Genomic DNA, 25,000 nt, shown 5'->3' with positions numbered 1-25,000 from the left:
ACTGAAAAAGTACACGATAGACTGGTGTACATGGCAAAACCACAAAAAAGATTCTACAACAAACTTTTTCTTTCCTTTTTTGAGTCAGAACAAGAAAATCACAAGTTATTGAAAAACTTGACTAATTTTTTAAATTTTTTTTCTTGCTGCCACTCCAATTTTTTGCAACAATGATGAACATGTTTTTTTTTTTGTGCATCAAAGCTGTACAAATACTGTAGCTAGGGCCAGAGCGCTTTTTCCAGACACCCTCATGTCAACCTGTCTTGCCCTAGGTGAGCAGTGCTGCATGTTGGTCATATGATTATAGTAATGATAATTATAATAGTGAGGTTAGGGTGAAAGTCCTGATTTGAATGCAATTACTATTTTGCAATTAAAGGATGAGAAACAATCAGTGTAAGAATAAATTTGATGAATACTGTAATTTTTAACAGTTACATTCAAGATGATAGTGCTGTCTGTGGATTGTTTCATTTCACTTAATGGTAGGTAGCATACTCATAAAGTATAAATGGGATGTGAGTTTTAACATTTTCTTTATTCTAAATTTACCAAGGTCAGAATTCAGTTTGCTGGTTCAGTGAGTCTTTTGGAACTTAACAACTTTTTGAGTGGAAAACAAGATGTCAAAAGACCTCATGGTACAGTACAGGCCCTAAACACTGTGGTGCGTCAGATGCCGTCATTGTGTAACACCTCTGTTGGAAAATTATTATTTCCAATTGGTGGTCAAGGAAGATTCCTGGGAGAGGGGTGTGAGCGGAAATTTGGTTTTACTTTAAGTGTTCGGCCTTCTGGTTGGAAGGCCATGCTGGTGAACATTGATGGTGAGTTGTTGCTGGCAAAAGTTCATAGAAATTACATGTTCTTGCCATTGGTTTGAAAAATTTGTGGAGGAAATCCTCAAACATTGTCTACTCTATTCACACCAACCTTTTGTTAAAGGCAGTCTAACATTGTTTTCTTCATAGAACCGGCTTAAATCAAGGTTTGTCAATTTCAAATATTTAACACCGATAATACAAACTAGTGATGACTTGAAACCTACGGAAAAATTCAGTTTTTCAGTTCTCTGTTTCTGATTTTTTTTTTGTTTAGACATATTGGTTTAACTAAACATGTTTTGCTGACCTGAATTCCTTTCCATTTGTGACCATTTTCATTCTTGTGGCCTTAGTGTGTGATTCAAGGGGTGATATTGTGGGGAGAAATTAGTTGCCAGTTAACAATCATTTGCCGAAGGTGAGGTGAATATCGTCGAATAATCTCTGAGACGAAGTCGAGGGGATTATTCAACAATATTCACCGAACCCAATCCAAATAATTGTTTTAGTATAATTTCAGAGCTGATCAACAGAGAAATTTCGAAAATCCTAACATTTTAGTCACATTTATTAACATTTTATTTTAACATTCTATATAAACCACGTGGAGTGGTTTACATAGCCTCATATAAGGAACCGCTCGACCAATCAGATTGCTGGAAACTCTTTGTTCAGCTCTGAAATTATACTAATCACTGATAGTGGTGAAGGGTTAATTAAAGAACTGTCCAACATTTACCTTTAGGTGTTAATGATGTTCTTGGTGAATTTTAATTGTCCTTTAATTAGTCTCTGCAAAGGGATTTTACAAGGAGCTTGCTGTTGTTCCTGACTTCTTGTATGACACCCTCGGGTTAAAACTGAATAACCTCAAAGACTGCAAATATGAAGTGGATAGAGGAAAGCTTGAAAAAGTTTTATGTGGTGAGTAGCTTTGTCTTTTGTTTCTTACTGATAAATGTACATGTACTTGTGCACAGGTCTGTTCGTTGCTGGACAATCCATTTACAATGCTCTCAAGGTGTACTCACAAATAAAAAAAATTGCACTTGCACTAAGTTAGTTTGAAATTGTTATATAATTTTATGTTCTAATTATATTATTTACTTTTATTTTACAGTATATTGTATTACATGTGGATATTACGTGGCTGTGTAAACATACAAAATTTTTGTTGCAATTGTTGAAAAATATTTCTCGAGTAGGACAAGCAAGCAGACGAGATATTTTTCAACAAGAGAAGAGAAATTTGATTTCTCCAAACAGCCAAGTAATATTCTATTTTATTATATAAATTCCAATGGAAAACAAAACCATTTCACTTGCACTATGAGAGGCGCAATTGTATGTTAACATGGTAACGCTTATATTTTCATATGTGTAGATAACGAGATGTTATTTTTACGAGTGAAGATATCATGTTATTTTGCAAAAGCTCTGGTATTCCATTCATTTGGTAGTTAATATATAATATATTTTATTTTATCATTTGAATAGCCTTACACTGTGCACATTTTTTTATTAAACATCAGCCTATATCCGTTTGGACAACATAAAAACTCTTTACACAAGCTTAATAGTGTTATTATAATTGTCATAAGCACATACATGTTGATTTTCGTTTTAGCTTTCCTGTGATAATGAACACTTAAACACAAGTAACTGAAAAACTTAATGGAATGTTAAGATTCCCATGACTTCATATTATTGTCCATAATAGCTACAAATAATTGATCTTTGATTTTGTGTGTCTTAAAGGACTTCGTATTCAAACTACTCATGCTGCCTCTATTAAGAGGAAGTACAGAGTTTGGGGCGTGTCAGCAAAATCGGCCGAAAGGATGCAGTTTGATGTTACAGATGAGGGAACAGGTCGCACATACAAAACAACTGTCGCAGAGTATTTCAAGGACAGACACAAGGTGACATTGAGGTATGAGCTGTAGATGATTAATTTAGCTTAATTGTGAGCTGTCTCATATCAGGGCTACTGAACACACACCTCACGGGCCCCTCGCGAATGCCCAGAAGAGTCCATCGGGCCGGCTTTCTTTGCAAGGGGTCTAGTACGGGATATGAGGGCCTGTGTAATTTTTTACACCAGACGCCTCTCAGACTTCTCGCTGCGCTCGCCGGATCAACTCTCGCGTACTTTGCTAGAGGCTGTGGAGATGTTCTTGTAGCGGCTCTAATAAAGACAAGCTCGCAAGTTGCGATTGGTAAATAGTACAATGTAACTTAGATCAGTATTGCAATAATATCTACCTCTTATTAACCGAGTTCTAGGTCTGTACATATACTAACATGTGTAATAACGTGTCATCTGACATTCATTGATGAGCTCTCTGCTTAGATTTACAGACCAAGTACGTGAAAAGGAAGCTCCATAATTTACAGTATGGACTGAGAAAATGAGTTTAGTGAGATATTTATTATATGTCTGGGTTCAAATAGAGGGGGAAGGTTTTATGAAAGGCCCGCTAGATTGATCCATCAACGTTTCATCTTACATACAGTCGACATTGATCAGCTCTCCTCTTACACTTTCTGAAAGGCGCCTTAAATGAATATTAAGAGTCTTTATATTAGGCATTGTCATTTTAAGGTATCCTCATCTGCCGTGCTTACGAGTTGGACAGAAAAAGGGCACGTATCTGCCACTGGAGGTCTGTACCGTTATTCCTTGTGAAAGGAAACATTTATCTGAACAACAGATTACGAACATGATCAGAAGTACTGCTCGCCCTGCACCTGAGCAACAGCGTGACATTCAACACTGGGTAGGTTCATTTTCCCGTTGAAGTCTTTATTTTATTTGAACCTACTTGCATGTATGTCTTGCATTTTGGGTATTCATTATGCTACAGTATACTTTTTTATTATTAAAATTTGTAGTTTGTGAAATAAAGCATTTTCAAGGTGAGGTTTCATTTTGCATGTTGGAATAAAATACTGCGTTTATTATGGAGCAAAACGAAAACAACTACATTCGCTACAACAACGAACTTCTTTCGCTCTGGCGAATGGCTAATGCTCAAAACGTTAGCTTTAGGAACTCTTTTCAGGGCCTGATTGAAAAACCTCAACTCAGTTGATAAACCCCCCCCCCCCCACACGCACGCACGCACACGCACGCACGCACACACACACACAAACACGCAGCACCACTGTTTCTTTAGCAAGTTATCCCCTTTGAATTTTATTAGAAATGATTGATGTAGGCCGAACATAAAGTGATCTTAAGCTATTTAACACCTTCAGTAATTTAATTGAAATCGAGGTTTGTTTCAACAGCCCTTATCGCATTTGTGTCTGCAATGCAAAGGGTCCGCGGAGTTACAGTTTCAGGACGAGGCTCTCGGGTCAACGTTTCTCGAGAAACACCAGAAACACTCCATGTCTGACCATATAACTCTGGAATCCGCGTTTTTTTCTGCCGAGGAAAAGGTTAAAATTCTTAGTGGTAATTGTCCTGGCATCACGAAAGGATGATTGAAAGATTGGCTGTCATTTCGGAAAGGAACGGCAAAATGTTGTCGCGTTTGTTCATGACTACGGTTGTTGTTCCTTTGTCGGCCTTTTTGAGGTTTAACTCAGAATCACGTTTCAAGGTCCTCAGCGCCTTGCGCTCGGCCGGAAGCAAATTATCTTTTAGCTTTGTAATTTCTATTTCTGAAACGTCACTTTTAACCTCTTCTAACTAGCTTTCAAGGGCTACTGATTTTTGTATTGGTAGTATCCATGTAGATTTGACGTGGCAGGGATGGGTTTTTCGGTCCTCCCCTCGGAATATGTAAATCAGACGCATTCTCCTTGTGAACTGATCAAAGTCACACAATAGTTGTTGTCTGGTCTGTTTTTGTTTTGTAGCGGGTGTTGGAATGAATTTAAACCCTTTTGCCAGTAAATTAATCTGGTCATTTGTAAGTTCTTTATTTGAGAGGTTTTTTTATGTGCGTTTTGTTCGCCTCTAGTTTGATAGTTGAACGTGTTTGGCAAGAATCTTGTAGATCTCGTCAGTTGCCGATTCACTGAATAGACTGTTGCACCCGTACGCAATACAATGTCTAACCATGACGAAAACACGCTGTATCCTTAAGAAAATGAATAAAAATGCCTCCAAACGTAGCCGTTTGCTTCGATTTTACTTGAAAGTTTTACCTGTGTGACCCGATAGCGTTGTTTCGAAACTTCAAAGTCCGCTAAGCTCTCGCACAGTGGGCGTAAATGCGATAAGGGCTACTATACTTGGTCTAGTGTTCTTGTAAAAGTTGTCGATACCTCCATTGAGATTCCGCGATTTTTTTGTTCTACATGGTCTTTTTCCAAAACGTTGCGCAAAAATAAATGCAAGTTAACGTGCTAAATCTTTCTCAAGCCTCAACGAGGTTTTGTACAAAAGCATCGACTTCCTATAATTAAATATTTAAACTCTTCATGTATTTAAAATGGTAATATTTCTCTTGCGTGGTTCAAATCTTACCAGGCCCAAGAAATGACTCGAGAAAGTAACGAGTATCTAAGAAATGAGTTCCAAACCTCACTCAACTCAGAGATGGTTAAGGTAGAAGGACATGTGCTTCCAGCACCCAGAATCAACCTTGGACCGCAGGATCAGCCATTGGTTCCTCGTGATGGCTCATGGGATATGCGCAACAAATCACTGCATGATGGAGCCCGTATTGATCAGTGGGCATTGGCTTGTTTTGACAGGGGATGTCGGGAAGAACAGCTGAGAAATTTTTCTGGGCAAATGGCGAATGTATCCAGTCGACAGGGTTTGAGAATGTCAGAGCAGCCAGTTGTTGTGGCATACGGCAGGGGCATTAGAGATGTAAGATATCTTCACATGAAGGGGTGTTCCGTCAAAACATAATGAATGTCGTCAAAAATCCACCGAACAAAGTTCAGATGGGTACTGTTTGCTAAAAGGATAAGTGACCAGGGCTGTTTACTTGTTCATTGGGTAGCGATTAGGTGTCAAAGGAATCGAGTGGCCCGACTAACGATCCAAACCTTGATTCTTTTGCAAACATAGAACTTTGAAGTAAAAGACCTCTTATTCTTTCTCTGTCACGTAGGGCTGACATGGCTCGTTTGTGTTGTTTTCGTATTTCACTTCCGCCTTATGTGACCAACACGACTCTAAGATAATGCCGAAGGGTATACTTGAGAAACTTGAAAATGTTATAGCATTGGGAAATTACACCTCTCGTTCGATGAGGAATGAGCAAAATGCCTATTGACATAATATGTTAAACCATCGAATAAGATATACTTTGGTGCAGAAGCTTTGATGAGTACTAGTGTTCCTGTTTAAGATCCAGCAAAATGTTATACACGTGTGGACCGATCAGAGTTCTTTCGTCACAGAACAAGTTGAGTTTTTAATTCAGCTAGGCTTCTATAATTTTGTTTATTTTTTTCATTCTTTCAGGTAGAGAGTTTGTTTTCTAAGTGGGTAGTAGATTTTCCAGGCTTACAACTTATCATGGCTGTTCTGCCAGAGAGAGACAAACAAATCTATCCAGAGTTAAAACGTGTTGGCGACAATGTTATCGGAATTCCAACGCAGGGTGTACAGTCAAAAAATGTATACAGTTGTAAACCTCACCTTTGCGCCAATCTCGCGTTGAAGATCAACTCCAAACTTGGAGGAATCAACCATGTTATAGATCCGGGTGAAAAGTCGCCTGTTTTCCGAGAACATGTTATTATCTTTGGCGCCGATGTTACCCACCCCTATCCAACTGAGAATGGAATTCCTTCTATTGCTGCTGTTGTGGCAAGTATGGATGCCAATGCCACAAAGTACTATGCACGAGTGCGAGCACAGAACCACAGAAATGGAAAAGCAGCTCAAGAAATAATTAATGACTTGGCGGCTATGGTGAGAGAGCTTCTTATTGAGTTTTACAAAGCCAATCGGAAGCTTAAGCCTAGCAAGATCATCTTCTACCGAGATGGAGTCAGCGAGGGTTAATTTGACCAAGTACTTGTTCATGAAGTGCGAGCCGTGCAACAGGCCTGTATGGATCTTGAAAAAGGTTATCGCCCAAGAATCACCTTTGTGGTGGTTCAGAAGCGCCATCATACGAGATTGTACTGTGAAAACCAACGAGATGAAGTTGGAAAAGCAAGAAATGTTCCTCCTGGTACAACTGTGGACAGCGGTATCACGCATCCTTACGAGTTCGACTTTTATCTGTGCAGCCATTATGGAATCCAGGTACTTCAGCTTTAAAATAACATGTCGAGTTTTTATGCTGAGAATTCGCGAATGGGAGCTTGATTATACCGTCTGTCTGAAAGACCACAATTTTCGTTACATCTGTCTGTGTCTAGTCTATTCATCCTGATAGGTGTAAAAGAACGGTCTTTCCTCTTTACTATTTCATAAACATAAGCCTCTAAACTGAATCACTAGAGCTTTGCTCGAGAAAATGACCAGGATGGAAAGATTTGTGTACGTAATGTCAAATTGAAAAAGCCATGGAGGCAATCAGGCCTCTAAACGTTCTCGTTCATAATTCTCTAACGGAAAAAAAAATATCCATATGGAGAGCACCATTATTCCTTCTGGGAGCTTGTTAAAAAGACATTACTCACCCACGAACTATTAACTTTAAACATATCGCTCTGACAGCAGGGCAAGCTTTCTAGAACAACCTACCCAGTAACTTAAGGAAGACATAATCATCAACTCGATTTAAACTATTACCTATTTTTAGTTGCTATGTCAGTGATACACCAGTTTTGTGATCAAGTTGATTAAAAAGCATTATTAGTGGTTTTTAAGGACGTCTACCGGCATGTGTAAGACACAGTTTCCTGTTATAACTGTTAATAATATCTTGTTTTTTTTTTTTAATTAAGTGAACAATAATTTCACTCCCACGTATAGGGAACAAGCCGACCCAAGCACTACCATGTGTTATATGACGATAACTCATTCACAGCGGACGCCCTTCAGCAGCTCACGTACCAGCTGTGTCACTTGTACGCAAGGAGCACGCGTAGCGTCTCCATGCCAGCCCCCGCCTATTTTGCCCACTTGGTGGCCTTTAGAGCTAGACACCACGTGACCGGAAATGGAAGGTTTGACATCTTAAAGATTAGTGCTAAATTGTTTACAGGCGTAACTTAAAAAAAAGGGTCCACTTTGAGGAGTAAGCTTGGACTTAATGAACCTAATACTGTAAATTGTTAGATTCCTTGTTCTTCTTTATGATCACGTAATGCGCCTCAATTTCTCATTGCACTTGAATTTGTGTTTGCTGTTTTGTTTTTTGAGGGACGAGATGTTGCAGAAGGCAGAAACCAGCAATATATCTTTGTCAGCTTTTTTTTCCCAGCGCACAGTTTGTCTTTAGACGAAATCCTGATATGTTCAAGATGAACAAATGTTGAAGTGTCTCTCCATCTAACTTTGAACCCTCAATTGCTATAAAAAATGTTTGTAACTCTGCACTGCTAGTCATTGCGATAGATGGTTTCTTTTTGTGGCCAATGCTAATTCTTTTTCTGAGCAGTATAACCTCTCTTGCTGTTTCAGTGTTGACCTGGAGAACGCTACAAAAGCCATCGAAGTCAACGCTAAGATGAAAGGAGCCATGTACTTTACTTAAAATATTAATAAAATATTAATAAAATATCACGTATCGTGATATTTTATTAATATTTTATTAATGTATTATTTGATAGGCATGTAAATTTTTTTGTTCCTACTAGTACTTGTATTTTCATTTTCCTTTATCATATTTAACACGAAGACATTAGCTTTTGTACGTAGCTGCACTCAAATTCGTGTTTTAATAAAGTTTATGTATGTATATGTTTGTATGTAAGTAACGAAAGAGGGAAAACTGTCTTGTTGTAGTATAATTGCAACAATTAACACTCTCCCAGAAATGGGAATATTTATGGTCATTGGCTCTCACAATCTTGACTGTATCTAATACATTTAATACTCTTTGGCTTAAATCAAACGCGATAACATTGATGTGTCCACCCTTTCTTTTTTTTTTTTTTTTTTTTAACAAATAAGGGAAATGAGAATGAGAGCGATCTTCGCAGTTACGAATACTACTTAAGCAGCAGTGACAATAAGGCCTGAAAAATATTCAGGCCTGTATGGGATTCGAACCAATGACCTCCGCGATAACCGGAGCCAATAAGCCAACTAGGAGCTGTTCATTATGTTGGTTCGTAATAAACCCGTGAAGCGATGAGTCAACGGTTGTGAATATATGAAAATCGTATCTTTGAACTGCGGTTAAAGAAATGAGTATGAGAGCGGTCTTCTCAGTTTTGAACACTACTCAAGCAATAGTGAAAATAAGGCCTAAAAAAAAGAATTCAGGGCTGTACTGGATTCAAACCCACTAACCCTGCGATACCGGTGCGGTGCTCTACTAACTGAGCTAACAGCCAACTAAGAGCTGGTCATTATGTTGGTTTGTAATAAACCTGTGAAGTGATTAGTCAATGTTTGTGAATATATGAAAATCATATATTTCAACTGCGGTTGAAGAAAATAAGGGAAAATCAGTAAGTTACTTCTGTTTGTAGAGTCCGGTCAACAGAAACATGTCACTTTTGCTTGAACCCTTTCCCTCCGCAAATCCAACACTGAAGTTAATCTTCCCTCTGACTGCTATACTTTCTCTTGTGAAAAGGACAGGAGAATGTGGTGTTATATCAAAATAATACCCTCTTGATAATAAGCTTGTCTACTCTTTAAAACTTGCTTGTAAGACATCATATAGGAATCGTGAGGAGAAGTTACACTCATTAGAAACTTTGAGGAATGAAACAACGAGGATAAAGCTTAAGATGATTTATATTATAATTTCTAAATGTATATACCAGACCTATTTATAGGCCTTGAAATAGGCCGTGGAAGCTGTTCAACGGTTCGCATTGCATTTTTGTCATAATAGCCCGAACTATTTTCGACCTGGATGCGTCGCTTAGGGCGGGCTTAGATAGAGAATTGATGGAATTATTCTACAAGGATAAAGCTTTAAGGTGGCTGAACACAGTTTTGAGTGTATGTCACTCATTAAGACATTATATGAGAAACATCGCAGCAAAGAAGATGAAATTTGGCGAAAGGAAAATATAGTGATCTTGGATAATTAACGACTGATATTGGCCCCTTCGGCTGTTTCCATGGCAACGTGGATGATTGAATAGAACCCTAAAATTCCACCTTTCTGAGGCTTACGGAGAACTGATTCGGTTATTTTTACCTTATCCAAGAAAACCAAATAATTTGTCCAATTCTTAGAGTTTGCGCTCACCATTTCAGAACCAGTATTTTCTGAGCCGTGTTTCTTGTCGCGAAGAATGCGAGGTTCGGCCTGTTGTTGTTGTTTTCCTTGTTCTCGGTTTAGGTATGGAGAAATTGAGCGTCGTTTGCAAAGTTCCCTTCTGGCTGCCTCGGTCATTGCCTTGCGCTTTGCCGCCTTTACTCGGCGTGAGTAATAAAATGGGTAGTTCTTTGTTGTTGTAGCGTTGGCGTTTGCTTGCTTTTCTCATCTATCTCTGCACAGAAAGCGATTCATGAAAACAGCACGTCACTGACAGAAGATTAATTAGTGGAACACTGAAAAATAAATGATTGTTACAGCTCTCCTCTTGTGAACAGTGGGTTACGCCGTCGTTGCGACTCGACTCCGAATGGCGCTGCGCGCTTGTGACGTCACAAAATTTTGTTCCCCTAGAGCGATTAGGACAAACAAACAAGCTCGAGTAAAGGAATATGGGCGATGATGCGCCCATCTGTAGTTCAAACGTCTCTAAAGATCGTATTTTAAATCAAAACGACGGTGTTCCTGGCTCAAAGTTCGAGCAAGACCCAGAGAACTATACAAACACACAATTGAAGCGTTGGTTAAAGTGTAGAGGCTTCAAATTAAGCGGAAAACGAGCAGACCTCATCGCACGTGATAGTGACTGCCTCAAGTCGGGAAAAAGTTATATACTTGATTCAAGTATAGATGATGGGAAATGGCTTCAGGCGAAGATACTAAAGGAAAGTAAAGTTGATCGCGTGAAACTTAAGGATCTAACACTTCAATGTAAAAAGAGGGTTGACAGGCCGCCTACACGACTCCCCAGCGCGTGTTTAGAATAGCCTATTCAAAGTTTGGCGCTCACGAGTATATCTTTGAGTGATCGCCCTCTTTTGTAAGATACGAGTGGCGGATTCTTGTATAGTTAGCTCAGTACGGGATGTGCTTCTATCAAATGCCAGTGTCTCATGAGAATTTGCTTTAGGTTTGGCACTGATGGTTGGTATTGTGTAATAAAAGGCAAGATTCGTTAGTTCGTCTTCGGTTTCTGTTGAAGAGCTAGTTTCCTGCTTTTGATATTCACCTCTGAGACGGTTGTGTTAATAAGGGCCTCTGGGTAGCCTCTCTTTCGCAAATGCGCTTTGAAATTTGAAATTTTCTCCTCGAATATTGTTTGAGAGGATTTTTTCTGAGAAGTCTAAGGGCCTCTCCTTTTATTAAGCCTTTCTTAACTCATTGTGGGTGACAGGAACTATAGTGTGTATACTGAAATGTCTCAGTTTGTTTAAAATGAGTACGCACATCTAGGATTGCGTCCTTTTCGAATCGTTCGCCTTTGCAGATGTAGGTGTCCAGGAATGTTGTTTCCTTATCGGAAATTTCAGCCGTAAATTTTATTGTTGGATGATGATTGTTTGCTTTTTCAATGAAACGTTCTATTGTTGCTTTGTTTGTACTCCATAGCGAGATGTCGTCTATGTAACGTTTCCAAACAAGCGGTTTGAAAAAGCTTTTGTCAAGGATTTCAATGTACAGCAGAAATATATGTATTGTAGTTAACACTATCAACTGAGAAATTCTTTCTAGAACACGCATTTACCCAGCGTTGACAAAGTTCCAAGTCATGCTTCGGCTTTTCGACCGTTTTTAAGAATTTCTTTAAGCAAATCTGACAATCCTTCTTGATATCTTGAGTCATTTTTACATGTACCCAACAGCAATGCCTAGTTACAACCATTTTAGAAAGTTAGAGCATTTTTTGACCGAAAATAGTCTTGCTTCTGACACGTTTCGCATACAACTCCTTGTAAAGACTCCAAGTGTTTGTCCTAAACCAGCGGGGGGTCCAAAGATGACACATCTATTTTTAGACCTGGCGTGCAGCGTCATTGTTTTGGTATATTTTAGCTAAGCTAACTGATTTCCACGATGTTTTCATAATTATGCTTTGCTGGACGCATCTTGATAGACTAGTTTTTTCCAACTTCTAATGGGGGTTCCACATTTCAACAGCCGACGAAAACAGGCAGAAAAAATTTTTGCCGCCATGTTTGCCGCTGACCGCACGCAAACTGCGTTCAGCCTTCTCAATATGATGTATAGTATGATCTGTAAATGTATATGGCGTACCTTTTCATAAGCCATTGAAAAAATACACACAGTACATTATTTCAAAGGGTCGCTATGCAGACTTAAAACGTAACAGCGTATACATGAAATTTTCACAGAGATAAAAGACCATCGGCTAGCACACAAAATTAAAAGCGGCTTTGCATCGTATTGTGGCGTGAGAAGTTGCCATATGTTGCAAAAAATTGTCATCGTTTTACGGGGGAGACAAGGGCCATATAGGTGTATTTTGAATTTTTCAATTTCTCAGAGAAAGCAGAGCGCGATAGAACTTTTTGACGTAATTTTTGAAAAAGTTTCATCAAAAGGAAAAATAAAACTGAATTACGAAATTTTGCAGCTGTCGGCGACTCTCGATATTTATAGTCAGTGGCTCGTAAATATAGACAAAATGGTTGAAAAACACACGTAGAAGTGCAAGAGTTATTTATAGGTGCTGCATCGCGTGCTAGAAATGATACTAGTGGTGTGACAAAAATAGCTTCGATTATTTTTTTTCTCAGAGGGCAAGGTAACAAATCCTGCAATCCTGCAATCTAATTGGTTCTTGGTGCGGTCCAGATTAGTCCGGATTCTCCTATCTCTGCCCACAGATAGGGTAACGCTTTCGTGAGTCGCAGTGTACACTCCTAGCTGATACTTTGTAAAGAGGTATAGCAGTAAACGTTTTTGATTTTCAAAACGCGCATTTCTACAGTAACCCCATCCGCCACGTGTTAATTTATTATGTTGTGAGCTGGAAACCTGGATCGAGTACGAAAATAGAAAGCACCTGGGAGAATTAATTCCAAAGAAGGAAAGATACCCATTCTCTTTGAATTTTCTTTCAATTTTCGAGTTCCCATTAGAGAAATGATCGTATCTTCGTTGTGTAATGGTGCTTTGTGAGATCAACTGCCAAACAAAGCTCGATTTGTATATCATTTCACCCTATCTGTCAGTAAGCCTCGACTTCAAGTTCACGTACTAAACTAAGTTTGTCTTTCGTCACTTATACCCTCATCATGCACCGATTCTAAACACCAGGTGCTAATTTTTTTGGTGAAAGGTGGGGAGGGGGGTCGGCTGAAGGAGTGGGCTGTGGTCTAAGAAAAGTTAACTTATTATCGAGTCCCCTACTCCTCACTGCAATTTAAGGTGATGGCGGTGCCACAATTTTCATCAATCAAACAACAACAAACATATGAAACATATGTATGAACTGCGGTTATGAAACGTATATATGCACGATCCTTCGCAGTAAAGCACTATTTGAGCAATAGTGAAATCAGACCTGAAAAAATTTCATACGTTTCATAACCGCAGTTCATACATATGTTTCATATGTTTGTTGTTGTTTGATTTATCATCTACGGATTTATGTCGAATTAATTTGATGGCCTGCTCCCAGTTGGCTTGTTAGCTCAATTGGTAGAGCGCTGCACTAGTATCGCAGAGGTCAGTAGTTCGAATCCCGTACAGGCCTGAAATTTTTTTCAGGTCTGATTTTCACTATTGCTCAAATAGTGCTTTACTGCGAAGGATCGTGCATATATACGTAAATTTTTATCAATGTAACACATCCTTATTAGTTTCTAAAACTCGTGATAGTTCTTTTTAAGGAGTGATCTTGACGCCAATTCGAGGTCAGTTGACATTAAATGAGCATAATGAAGTTAAATTCCAAGTGAACAACGGAATTTTCAGGGCATGCACAGTTGCTAAAGATGATGGTCACTACACGACAGGATACCAAGGAATTTAGCTAGTGTCAAGCCAAACTGAAATTGTGAACTTAAAAATTCCTAAGCAATATTTATTTAGCAAACAGACTTTTCGAAGAATGATAAAGTTTCTGTCGAATCATGTATTACAGACTTAAAAGTTTTGTCGCCGGCTTTCTTTAAATTAATGATAAAGTTCCATTAAAATCAATGCCTTTTTTACTTCTCGCCATCCTGATTCTTCGTTTGCCCTACCTATCCTGTTCAATCGAATTCCACCGACCTAGTCTTTCAATCCAGTCCACTGATTGATCTTCTATTCTAAAAATCAAACCACCTGAGAACTTTTCCCCTTACCAGGCTCCAACACGGTTCCGACAAGTTTTTCTTCTTTTGTCACATTTGTATATGCACAATTTTTGCCCTACCTCGCTTGCTCTTCGGCGTTCTTGTAACCCGGCTAATTCTTAGCTCAATTAAATTATTTGATACATCAATGCCAACTAAGCAGTTTAGTCATATTGCAACCCTTGCACAGCTTTCACAGCGCACGTGACAAAATATTCAAGATCATGCATATTGCTATACTTTCAAAATAGTAACCCATAAGGCATGTCATCCTTGGATTATTATGCTCTATTCAATTCAAAGTCACTTTTACGTGATAAATTGACAAAGCCGTTCACAGTCGTTGTTCATTTCATTGTAAAACGTACCAAACGGCTCAAAAACGATCTCCTACGGCCGCCAGCTAAAGCGTTACTAGCCCTCTCTAGCTGGAGCTTTAAAGTCATATTTTTAAGATTTCAGTCTTCGCTTTTTAAATGAAAAGAAAGCTTTGCCCTTGAGGCTGGAGTTTCCGGAATGCTTGGTACATGCTGGCGTTTGCACTATTGTTATAGACATTACGCGCCCACTGAACGGCAGACAGCTGGTTTCAATCAAATCAGATCTTTGAGTAGGCTCCAATTTCAGGCATTCAACTTTGCTCGTTAAAATGAGTCAAATAGAGTACAGAAACATGCTCTTTGAGATTGGCCAGGGACTGGACAAGCTGCAAGTACAAGAACAACTCCTATTCATGTGTAGGAGTAAGTTAACTCGTAGCGTGCAAGACTTACAAAATTCAAGATCATTGTTCGAAGAACTTGGTCGCCAGAATTCCTTGCAAATTGATCGACTGGGAGTGTTGAAGGAGCTACTTAAAGGGGTCAAGGAATGGTCCCTTTTAAAAAAAGTTTCAAAATTTGAGGGGAAAAGAAAAGATTAGAACAATTTGAAAGAGAAGTTATACGTGTTTTCAGCGAGAACAGTGAACTGGAACACTTAATAAGAATTTGCGAAAGAAAAACGTCTTTTGATTACGAAACAAACATTCGAGATGTTCGAACATTGTTTAATGAACTGGAGAGCCAAGACTTTTTAGAATTTGATCACCTCGATGTACTAAAAGAAATATTAAGAGAAACCAGATCAGACCTCCTAAAGGAGGTAGAAAACTTCGAGAGGCGGGTCAATGAAGAAGAGGAACTCGAAAGCGAAAAAGGTAAGATTTACCACTTGTGTTTTTTAAACTTTCCCTGTCGGTAGTCATAGATGATTTTTTCATAAATGGAAAAGGGTGTCTATGGGTAGCAGAGGTGATGGGGGATGATTCAGACCCTAAGATCAAGCTAGCTACGGTTGACCTACAAGTTTATCTGGAAAAAAATCCTTGAAGATCATATGTATGCGCCAACAAAAAATATATTGAATTATGTTTGTGATAATCTTCTTGCAGCGCGTACCGCCGGAATTTTTGCATCGGGAAGAATTTTAGGTGGAAGAGTGATTGGTGGTAAGTAAAATATAAATTATCTTTCAGTAAAGCTAAGAGTACTGATATTTACAAAGAAGCCTTGCGTTAAGCCGGAAACAGTCGACTCCACTGTCTTATTTAGTTGGCTTATGTATAATTATGTCCTTGAAATTAAATCTTTATTACCGAGTGTTTTAGACGTGACATTTTGCAAGAAATTCTGTTCATAACTTTAAAAACTTTGATAACATACTCTCTTGGTTAAATAACTGCCACGAGCATCTCAGAAATTACAGGCCACATCTTAGCTTCTACATATGTTGAACCGTGAAACTTCCTTTCATGCATGTTCCAGGGAAGAAAAAGAAAAATGAAGACTCGAACACGTTGCTAACTGCTAAGATTTGATTTGAATTCTGGATTAGAAACCGGCTCCCTAATTTCATTATGCCTTGACGTAATAAAGGTGTTGCGTTGGCTATCCTTGTAGAAGTTAAAAGACCCAAGCTTATTTCCGACTGCCAAGCCTCCTACATCGGTGAGACTGGCAGAAACCTCACAACAAGACTGACTGAACACAGACGGGCGACGAGGAAAGGTGATGTCAGCAATCACATTGCTGAACACCATCGACTTACCAACCACAACATTGACTGGGACTCTGCGCAATGCCTAACCTACAGCACTGACTATTTTCAACAACTGACTCTGGAAAACTGGTTTACTAACTTAGAACAGACTCCCCTAAACAGATGTCAACAATTACCCGCCCCATACAAACGACTCATTCACGACATAAACATCACAAACGACCGAAAAAGAACAACCTAGCTTTACCGACAGACCGAAACAGACCAATCACGAACGACTTACGTCACTTGAGTCTTACAGCCAATAACATCACGGCAAAACCAACCGATCATTTCACACGAACTGGAATAAGAACATTCTACTGACGACAATCATTCACTTGACTCTGATGATGACTTCCGCACAGGTTGTCGAAACGTCAGTCACTGCCACCGACAACAGTCCTTCTCAGGACTACACTCACCCGGACGATCAGACTACACCTTAACTTTAACTGACTCGTAGCACTAACACAACCTAGGGAAATATTAATTGAATATTGCTACGGATTAGGTATAGAATTTTAAAGTTTGAAGAAGTTTGACGATTTTCAAGCACGTGCTGTAAGCGCAAAATTAAATTAAATGGTGTTGTCTTAGACTTGGACCATTCCTTAATCCCTCCCACACAAATGTATTAATAAACTAATAATCATGGCTTGCTTTCTTCTCTAATTTTGGTGAGAAAAGTTCATTTGCCTATACGCAAGGCACTGGTCGACGCCCGTTTCAGTTTACAACAGATCTTTTGCTATTATTTGTTGGAATTTACATCTTTCCCTTCTAACAGTTGTTAACAGGATAAAATCAAGAGCAAAACAGACACAGACCCACGAGTGTGCGAATAATATTTTTGCAGAGTTTCGAAAATTATCTGACCATTTTCTTCTGGTCACTATTTCTTTTGATTAACTCGCTCGTCGATGAGATAGCTACAGACCTTAAAATACGTGGGTGTTCGATGAATAAACTTGAAACACTTTTGCTTCCCGAACGCTGATTTTCCAGCGGGTTTCTGAAAGCGATGTGAGGAGTTCTTTAACTTAGTGACGTCATCTTTCAGAATTGTAGAATTATAATTACTTTTTTCATATTTTATTATCATTCTCCGCCATCCCCCGTCCACGTTCCACATCCATATTTTCTAGGATCCCGCGTTGTTGATGCCAATTCATCACGACTGTTGTCATTCGTCAGCACCCATTAGTCGAGAGTCATTGTCATTAAAAGTACAGACAGAAGCGTCTGATATGAAGACTTGGGTCCAATTAAAACGGATCTGACTATAAACTCTTTAAATCAATGAAAGGGGGCATTTGTTCTTGTGCTGATGCGGTCCATGGAAAGGAAATCAGCTGTCGGTATTTTTCAGCGCCCTCTAAAACCTCTTTATCTCAGTGCATATTAATTACCTGTAAATCTTTCACCATTACCAACTGTAAGGTCAATAACTGATCAGAATCTCGACAAAAATTTTCATCGATAATCTTTCAATTGATCTAACTGTCATGTACAAAACAGAATGTTGGGGGAAAACGCGAAACTCGATGAAGAAACGTTTTAAACAAACATACTACGTTCTAATTAAGCCATTACAAGTTGCGTCAATAGCAGAGGCAGCTTAGTTAGCTCACAGTTCTAAGATAAAATGAAAAGTGATGACAACCTTTTTTCTGTTAATTTTTTTGTGGACAGGTATTTACACTAGTATACAGTGCTATATCTCATTTAATAGAGGACAAGTAACCTTTACAGAAAAAAATATTTTGTTTCCTAAAATGCAGGTATTTTAAATATACGGAAAAATAAAAACTTCAATTCATAGCGAACGAGTTGCTCACAGCGTTGAGTTTTGAAGGCTTAAAACTGCGTTTTTATTTTGCAGCTATCAATATCAAGACGATGTGCCGAGTGGCTGCAGCTGGCATAACGCTACTAACGGTGCGTGAGCTCCTAACTCGCTGGTCAACTTATGATGAGTTAGTCACCTGCTTCAATGATTGTGTTTTGCCTGCTGGAACCAGATTGATTGAAGTGGGACAGGGGTGAGTATGCTTCACCGTCGAACTGGCAAATTTAAAGGGGTTCGCTGAATTATGGAAGATATACCAGAGTGGCGAACTAAAAAAACGCCTCTTTGATTTCTTGGTTACTGAAGAAATGAAGACCCGAGCGGGTGGTGAAGAGAAAATGGAATTCACTGTGACTATTGAGAGAGAAGATTATGGAGAAAGTGACGGTAAGGCATTTAATTCCTGAAAGTAGCAAGCTTGAAAAATATTATTCAAGATATTGATTACTTTTTAATCAACACTTTCGTACATCCAGTCACAAAAAATTCTTTCAAAATTTTCCATGCTATTGTATGTACTGTAATGTACTTAAAAGTGATAATCTCTGACTTGAAATTTGACTTGACTTGACAGTGGCTCTATTTACTGATGGGCAGGAACTACAACAAAGTCAGCGAAGTCATTCCGACCCAGGGCTATACACCATTTCCAAAGAAGATGGAGTGTCCTCCAGAAAAGTTAAGAAACTGGAGACAAAATTGAAACTTTTGGAGGAGAGAGTGAAAATCCTAGAAAAAGAGGCAGAGAATTTAGAGTCACGACCACCTAGAACCGACAATGACGTGACTCCAGAAGAGAGAGGTGAGGTTTGAAGATTAAAGATAAATATGAACCAACCTGGGTATTGAGGTCGGAAAGCTAAGCGGCCTCGGCCCACGTCTAAACCGCAAAAGTACATCTATTAAGTTATTATTGTCCTGTGTCTGACGTCTGTTCGTCAAGTGTTTTGTCTACAAGTGGCTTGGAAGCAATAGTCCGTAGAGGTCATCTGAGATTATGCGAAAACGTACTTTGACTATCCAGCTGTTTTTACAGATTAAGTTCATGTATTACCTTTTCCTTTGTTAACTTTGTTATTATTTTTCTAGCTCCATTGGCTAACTACGAACAGATTGGAAGGAACAGTCTGAGCGAAAGCAAATGGAATGACATTAAAACGTATGTGGACAGTGTTCAGGTGGAGACACAAAGTGTAGTGACAGATGCAGCTGATAGCGGTGTGGGAACAGAAGGGGCACCTTCTGAAATTGATATGGACTCGCATATAGATGGTCAGTTCTAATATAATTTTTTTTAAATTTGCCACTTGATTCGCTTCAATATATCTTGAGGTTTATTTACATAATTTAGCATGTATCGCCTACCCTGCAAATGGCATACTTTTAAAAGAATGAAATGAGTTGAATTTCATTTTTCAACTCTGTCCTGATAATTATGTACCCAAGCTAGCTGATCCTGCCTTGAAATCGAAGATTACAAGAGATCCTTGACTGAGCGTTTACTGAGATTGAGATGTACATCACTTGGGAAAATGCATATTGTAATAGCTCAGCCGAAAGATTGTATCTCGTGATGTATACTGTATTTTACCACGATTGGCAGTAATGTTGCTATCTGATTGGCCAATTTACCGTTGTCGATAAGAGTACGGACAAGGCAATGGTCACACACTGAAAGAATCGGTTTATTTGGCGCCTACAGTGTGGTAAACAACAAATCGGCTGCGTCTAGTGAGACCACCACATTTTGACCCCTGTAATGATGAATATCGTTGTCAAGAAGAGTGCGGACCACGCTAAACCACCGTAGATTTGTTAATTTACTTCCGAGCCACTAATTTTTCTCATTATCATTTTCAATACTATGCCTGGATGTTAGAATACTACCGCAACCTATAAAACTAAGCTGTTAAAACTAACCACAAAACAACTGTCAAGGTAGTGCTCTATGAAAAACGATGTCTAAAGAATCTACCCATAGTAAGGTTTTGGACACCACAAATCTTAATCGCAGCATCCGGCCCGGTTAGGTCAATTGCTCCCCGACCTCGATTTCTCATATTTTGGTATTTTTCATTCCAGGCAAAGATGAAATTACAGTGACGGAGTCCATGTTTGTTGCTGCCAAAAGTGGTAATATTACTCGACTGGAGAATTTGTTGTCACGTGGCCATGACGTCAATTCAAAAGATGACAATTGTGTGACACCATTGCGAATTGCTGTCCTGTATCGCCAGAGCGAAACCGTACGTTATCTTTTAGAAAAAGGGGCAGATCCATTCGTAAAAGGAAATTACAAACGCAACCTTCTGCACTTAGCATCGTATGGTGGCCAAGTCGCCATTATCGATGAAATGATTAAACAAGGTCTTGACATCAATTCAAAGGATGGTAATGGCGACACTCCTTTAATACTTGCTGCCGCCTTCGGCGGAAAAAAGGCCGTGAAATACCTTTTACAGAGGGGAGCAGATCCCACTATTAAAGGCTACTACGGTCGAAATGCTTTGCATGCCGGAAATGATGTCGCTATTATCGAGATACTACTCTCAAGTGGAGTGCATATCGATACAAAGGATGCTGACGGGAACACACCGTTGATTATGGCCGCTGCAAATGCCAACGGAGACGCTGTGAATTATCTCTTAACCAAGGGAGCTGATCAGGATGTCAAAGGCCGCTTGGGGAGAAACACCCTTCACGCAGCTGCTCAAGGTGGTGATGTCGTCATCGTCGAGACAATGCTGTCCCATGGACTCCACATTAATTCCAAAGACAGCCTTGGTGATACCCCTTTGATTATTGCTTCTGCGTGTGGGAAGTTGGAAGCAGTTTGTCTCCTTTTGGTAAAGGGAGCAAAACCTCTCATAACAGGCCAATTCGGTAGGAATCCATTGCATGCAGCGGCACAATGTGGTCATGCCGCAATTATCGAAAAATTGCTGTTTCACGGTGCTGGAATGATTAACTCAAAAGATAATGATGGAAATTCACCCTTGAGAATTGCGACCACTTCTGGCAAGAGAGAAGCCGTACAGTTTCTCCTAGATGCTGGAGCTGATCTGTCCGTAAACATGAAAAACCGGTTTGATACGAGTCTGTTGCACGCAGCTGCGAAGGGAGGTGATGTGGAAATCATTAAGACAATGCTGTCCCGTGGTTTAGATGCAAACTCAAAAGACAGTGATGATCGAACGCCGTTAATGATTGCAGAACTCAACGGTAAAACTGAGGCAGTAGCATTCCTACTCAGTAAGGAAGGACATTAATGCCGTTCCTTGCAAAACAGAAAGACAGCCACCACAGACCTCGTACACTCGATAAGCATTCCTAAGCCTCTTTTGGCAAACATAATTACATGTATTACTAAGAAGCTTTAGGAATTAAGCTTATTTATTACTTTGTTACTTTACATCTCATTTAAAGGAGCCATCATAGGATCTTTCGTTTAAGCTCAAAAACTTAACCATCTGAATGCCCTGGGAAAACGCCCTCGTATCAAGTGCATAGAGTTCAATTTTAATGCGCTATATAAGAACTTATTATTAAATTGAATTAAACTGAATTAACATTATGATCACAGTTATGTCTTACTGTGGCCACACTCTAACCATATTCCCATATTTTATATGCGTATGTTTTGATTCGAGTGCGAGTAATTTCGGAAACAATTCTGTACTCAGATTTGTTTTGTTCAATTATCTTTTGAATAAGAGTCCCTTTTTAAAATATGACACAAAAAAAAAGAAAGAAAGAAAGAAAGAAAAAAAAAGATTTCAAAGTTTTTCTTAGAGATTCGGAGTCATATCTTGTTGTGGTCAGAGTGCTGATTAGAATTATCTTTATCAGTTTCAATTTTTTTCCTTCTTCTTCACTTATTACGCATCAGTCTCTGAAGAAGTAAACCGTTTCGTAATTAAAAGTCAGTGCTCGAAACTAACTTTTTGAAATGGTTTTCCTGGAACAAGTAGTAGGAGATTTTCAGTAGTCCTGGAAGGAATCTAACTGGTCGCATCTATTGTTTTGATTCATTCATTTGGAAGAATACAGTTACATCTATCTCCCGGGGAAAATGATGGACCTGAAATTGTTAGTACCATAATATCTATCTACAGTAATATAAATAGTTTTGAAATAGGGGATAACTAGAAAAACAGCGGCGAGCAGCCATGATGTCAAGCAATTTTCCGCCATGCTATCTACTGCGCCCTGCTATCTACTGCGCATGCTAGAAAGTGTTTGCTCAAACCAGTGCCTCTCCATTTTCACAATGGTGTCACGGCATGGCTCTTTGCACATTCGTAAATAAATACAAAGCACCCATTTAATGGTTGTTTTTATTGACTTAAAATTCGTAAAATGCAAACCAGATGAAAACAAGAAACTGTATACTCGTCCAAAAGTAAGAGTGATTGTAATTCTCACTCGTCCCGTGGTACATCTTACTCGTTTTTGACGAGTGAACGACGGTTAGCTTCGAGCGCTGTAAAAGCACCTCTCTTAAGGTATTTTTTCGGAAAAACTTGAGGTCTTCGTGAAAGTTAAAAAGCTTAGAATCGGGTGTATCAAATGAACAGTCATAGTCTAGCTGTGTGTAAGTCTACGGTAGCTTAACTTGCTTGCGATAGGTTTTGAGCGTTGCTGAAAGGGACTGGGTCGAGGTTATAAACATATTGATAGACTCAATGTTAAATGAATATCTTTATTTTATTTGCTTCGTTCACCTTTATTCTTTCTAATTTGATTTGTGTTGTACAAAGTTTGCTAATGTAAATTCATAGGCCCTATGTATATACAATTAAGAAATTGCTCGGACACTAAAGCAGATATCTGCATGTCTTTTCTTAATTGTCCTGCAGTAATCTAAAAACAAACGATCATTCAATAAAGATCGCTGGTTTAAAAGTTTAGTGATCGTGGCATTATTTCATGAATGAGTCGTTGAACGTTTTTATAACATGAACCAGGGCGACACCTTAATTCCAATGAAATCTGTTGTGAAACATCAAATCCTTTATACGATAGTAATTTTCCCCTACATTATTTTTATGGACCGGTATCTCCTCAGCATCGCGCAAGGGGTTTCTCTTTAATTTCGAGTCAAAAGTCACATCCCTATTACTAGCGTAAGAGCTGTAGTGAGCAAGTTTCTCGGAGAGTGTGTAGTAAAGCTTGTTTGTAAAAAAAAGGAACAAAAAACTGAGAGAGCACAGCTTCGATCATTCCGCTTTTAACAGTAAGACAACCGCCTATATTAAGACATGCACTCCAAATGATAAAGGCTATTAAACCCTCTTGATACATGCATATGGCTACAGTAGATGGATTCGTAGTCATAATGACGGTGACCTTGTTGGAACTCAAGCCGGGATCGGTTGACATGCATATCATGCAGGTATGTGATAAACATAGCACGCTCAATAGCATGCAGCTGATTGTCCAGAATTCCTTGCCAAAGCAGAGGTGTCTTCTATTGAGACCTTGTATTACTGAGTTTAAATAATCAACATGAAGATCTATTGTTGTCATCATTACCCACGATCTTGCCGAGTAGACGTGACGTCAATGGATAACAATATGAAAAAGGGAAGCGTTTGGGGCCGGCTAAACTTTTTTGTGTGACGATTTGAGACAACTTCTTCCGTTATCATAAAATTAGTCCAAAACGCAAGTGAAGAACAACATTACGGCCTTAGAATTTGAAGTGGACTACATCGTTATTTCTCACGTAGCATAGAAGAGTCTGCTCTTTGAGATACGCCAACAACTATGGCGCGTTTATACTGTCAAAATTCAACATGTCAAATCGATAATCGACATTCCAAAATGAGCTCCATAGTGCCAATTCAATCAACAAACCTTTTCTAAATCGAGTGCCATCTTCTCGTAGCAGAAGGGTTAATTTGATCAGATACTTTTTAAATTGATTAGGTACCTTTCAAATCGATCAGTTCCCTTCTATATCGAACAAATTAACTCGTTTACATTAAATCAAATCGATCAGTTCCCTTCTAAATCGTTTACATTAAATCAAATCAATCATTATACCCAAGATGCTTTGCTGGTATACTATATCCGCTGACAAAACACAACCGCGGGCTCTTCCGTTTCTTCGTGGGGGAAAAAAATTAACGCCCGGGCGGAGTGTGGGGGTCTTCAGCGGACATGCCTTCAAAGTATGTATGTTGTTTAGGCGTCACGAAAACGCACAGGACATTTGGCAAGGTCATACGTGAATCGATAAATTAGAAATTATCGAGACACGAAAAATAAGTGTCGCGAACATATCATAACGCGAAAATGAGGTAAACATTATGTCAATAGTCAATAAAAAAATTAATGATCTTTTAATTGAGTGAATGACCACACGTTTCCAGGTCCAAAAGCAAGTAAACAGGGGTATCAACTTAGAAGATATGTGTAATAAATCGAGAATGTATATTATAACGCGAAAATGAGGTGAACATTATGTCAATAATCAAGAAAAAAATTAATGATCTTTTTATTGAGTGAATGACCACATGTTTCCAGGTCCAAAAGCAAGTAAACAGGGGTATCAACTTAGAAGATATGTGTAATAAATCTTATAATATTATAAAATATTAAAAATATTAAATATTATAAATCACGTCGGGTTTAATCAACTAAACAATGATTAAGCTTACATTATTGCCAAGTACATGTGCTCTATTGCGTCCCTTGGGATATCCCATTACCTCATGGTATGCACGTGCAACGATTGTGTCATGAGTATTTAACAAA

The 25,000-nt window shown here is 38.8% G+C and overlaps 1 protein-coding gene and 1 pseudogene across 2 annotated transcripts in view; both read left to right on the top strand.

Annotated features, from left to right (window-relative positions):
- The window catches only part of LOC111346866 (protein argonaute-2-like), an 18,924-nt pseudogene extending 10,263 nt beyond the window's left edge, over window positions 1-8,661 (top strand). The window contains exons 5-12 of the transcript XR_015996535.1: window positions 560-830; window positions 1,617-1,751; window positions 2,586-2,760; window positions 3,433-3,607; window positions 5,314-5,661; window positions 6,265-7,056; window positions 7,732-7,925; window positions 8,383-8,661. The product of XR_015996535.1 is annotated as a protein argonaute-2-like (transcript). The remainder of the gene's footprint in view (window positions 1-559; window positions 831-1,616; window positions 1,752-2,585; window positions 2,761-3,432; window positions 3,608-5,313; window positions 5,662-6,264; window positions 7,057-7,731; window positions 7,926-8,382) is intronic.
- Window positions 8,662-8,811: 150 nt separating this feature from the next.
- LOC111346871 (uncharacterized) lies at window positions 8,812-23,148 on the top strand. Its single transcript, XM_088748454.1, has 5 exons — window positions 8,812-15,796; window positions 18,272-18,625; window positions 18,813-19,040; window positions 19,328-19,510; window positions 20,321-23,148. The coding sequence occupies exons 2-5, from the start codon at window positions 18,547-18,549 to the stop codon at window positions 21,505-21,507; spliced, it is 1,677 nt and encodes a 558-aa protein (XP_088604580.1). The 5' UTR covers window positions 8,812-15,796; window positions 18,272-18,546; the 3' UTR covers window positions 21,508-23,148.
- Window positions 23,149-25,000: the final 1,852 nt, after the last annotated feature.

Source organism: Stylophora pistillata, chromosome 2, assembly GCF_964205215.1.
Source record: "Stylophora pistillata chromosome 2, jaStyPist1.2, whole genome shotgun sequence".
Lineage (NCBI taxonomy): Eukaryota > Metazoa > Cnidaria > Anthozoa > Scleractinia > Pocilloporidae > Stylophora > Stylophora pistillata.
The sequence above is the reverse complement of the archived record's forward strand: the minus strand, read 5'-3'. Positions and strand labels throughout refer to the sequence as shown.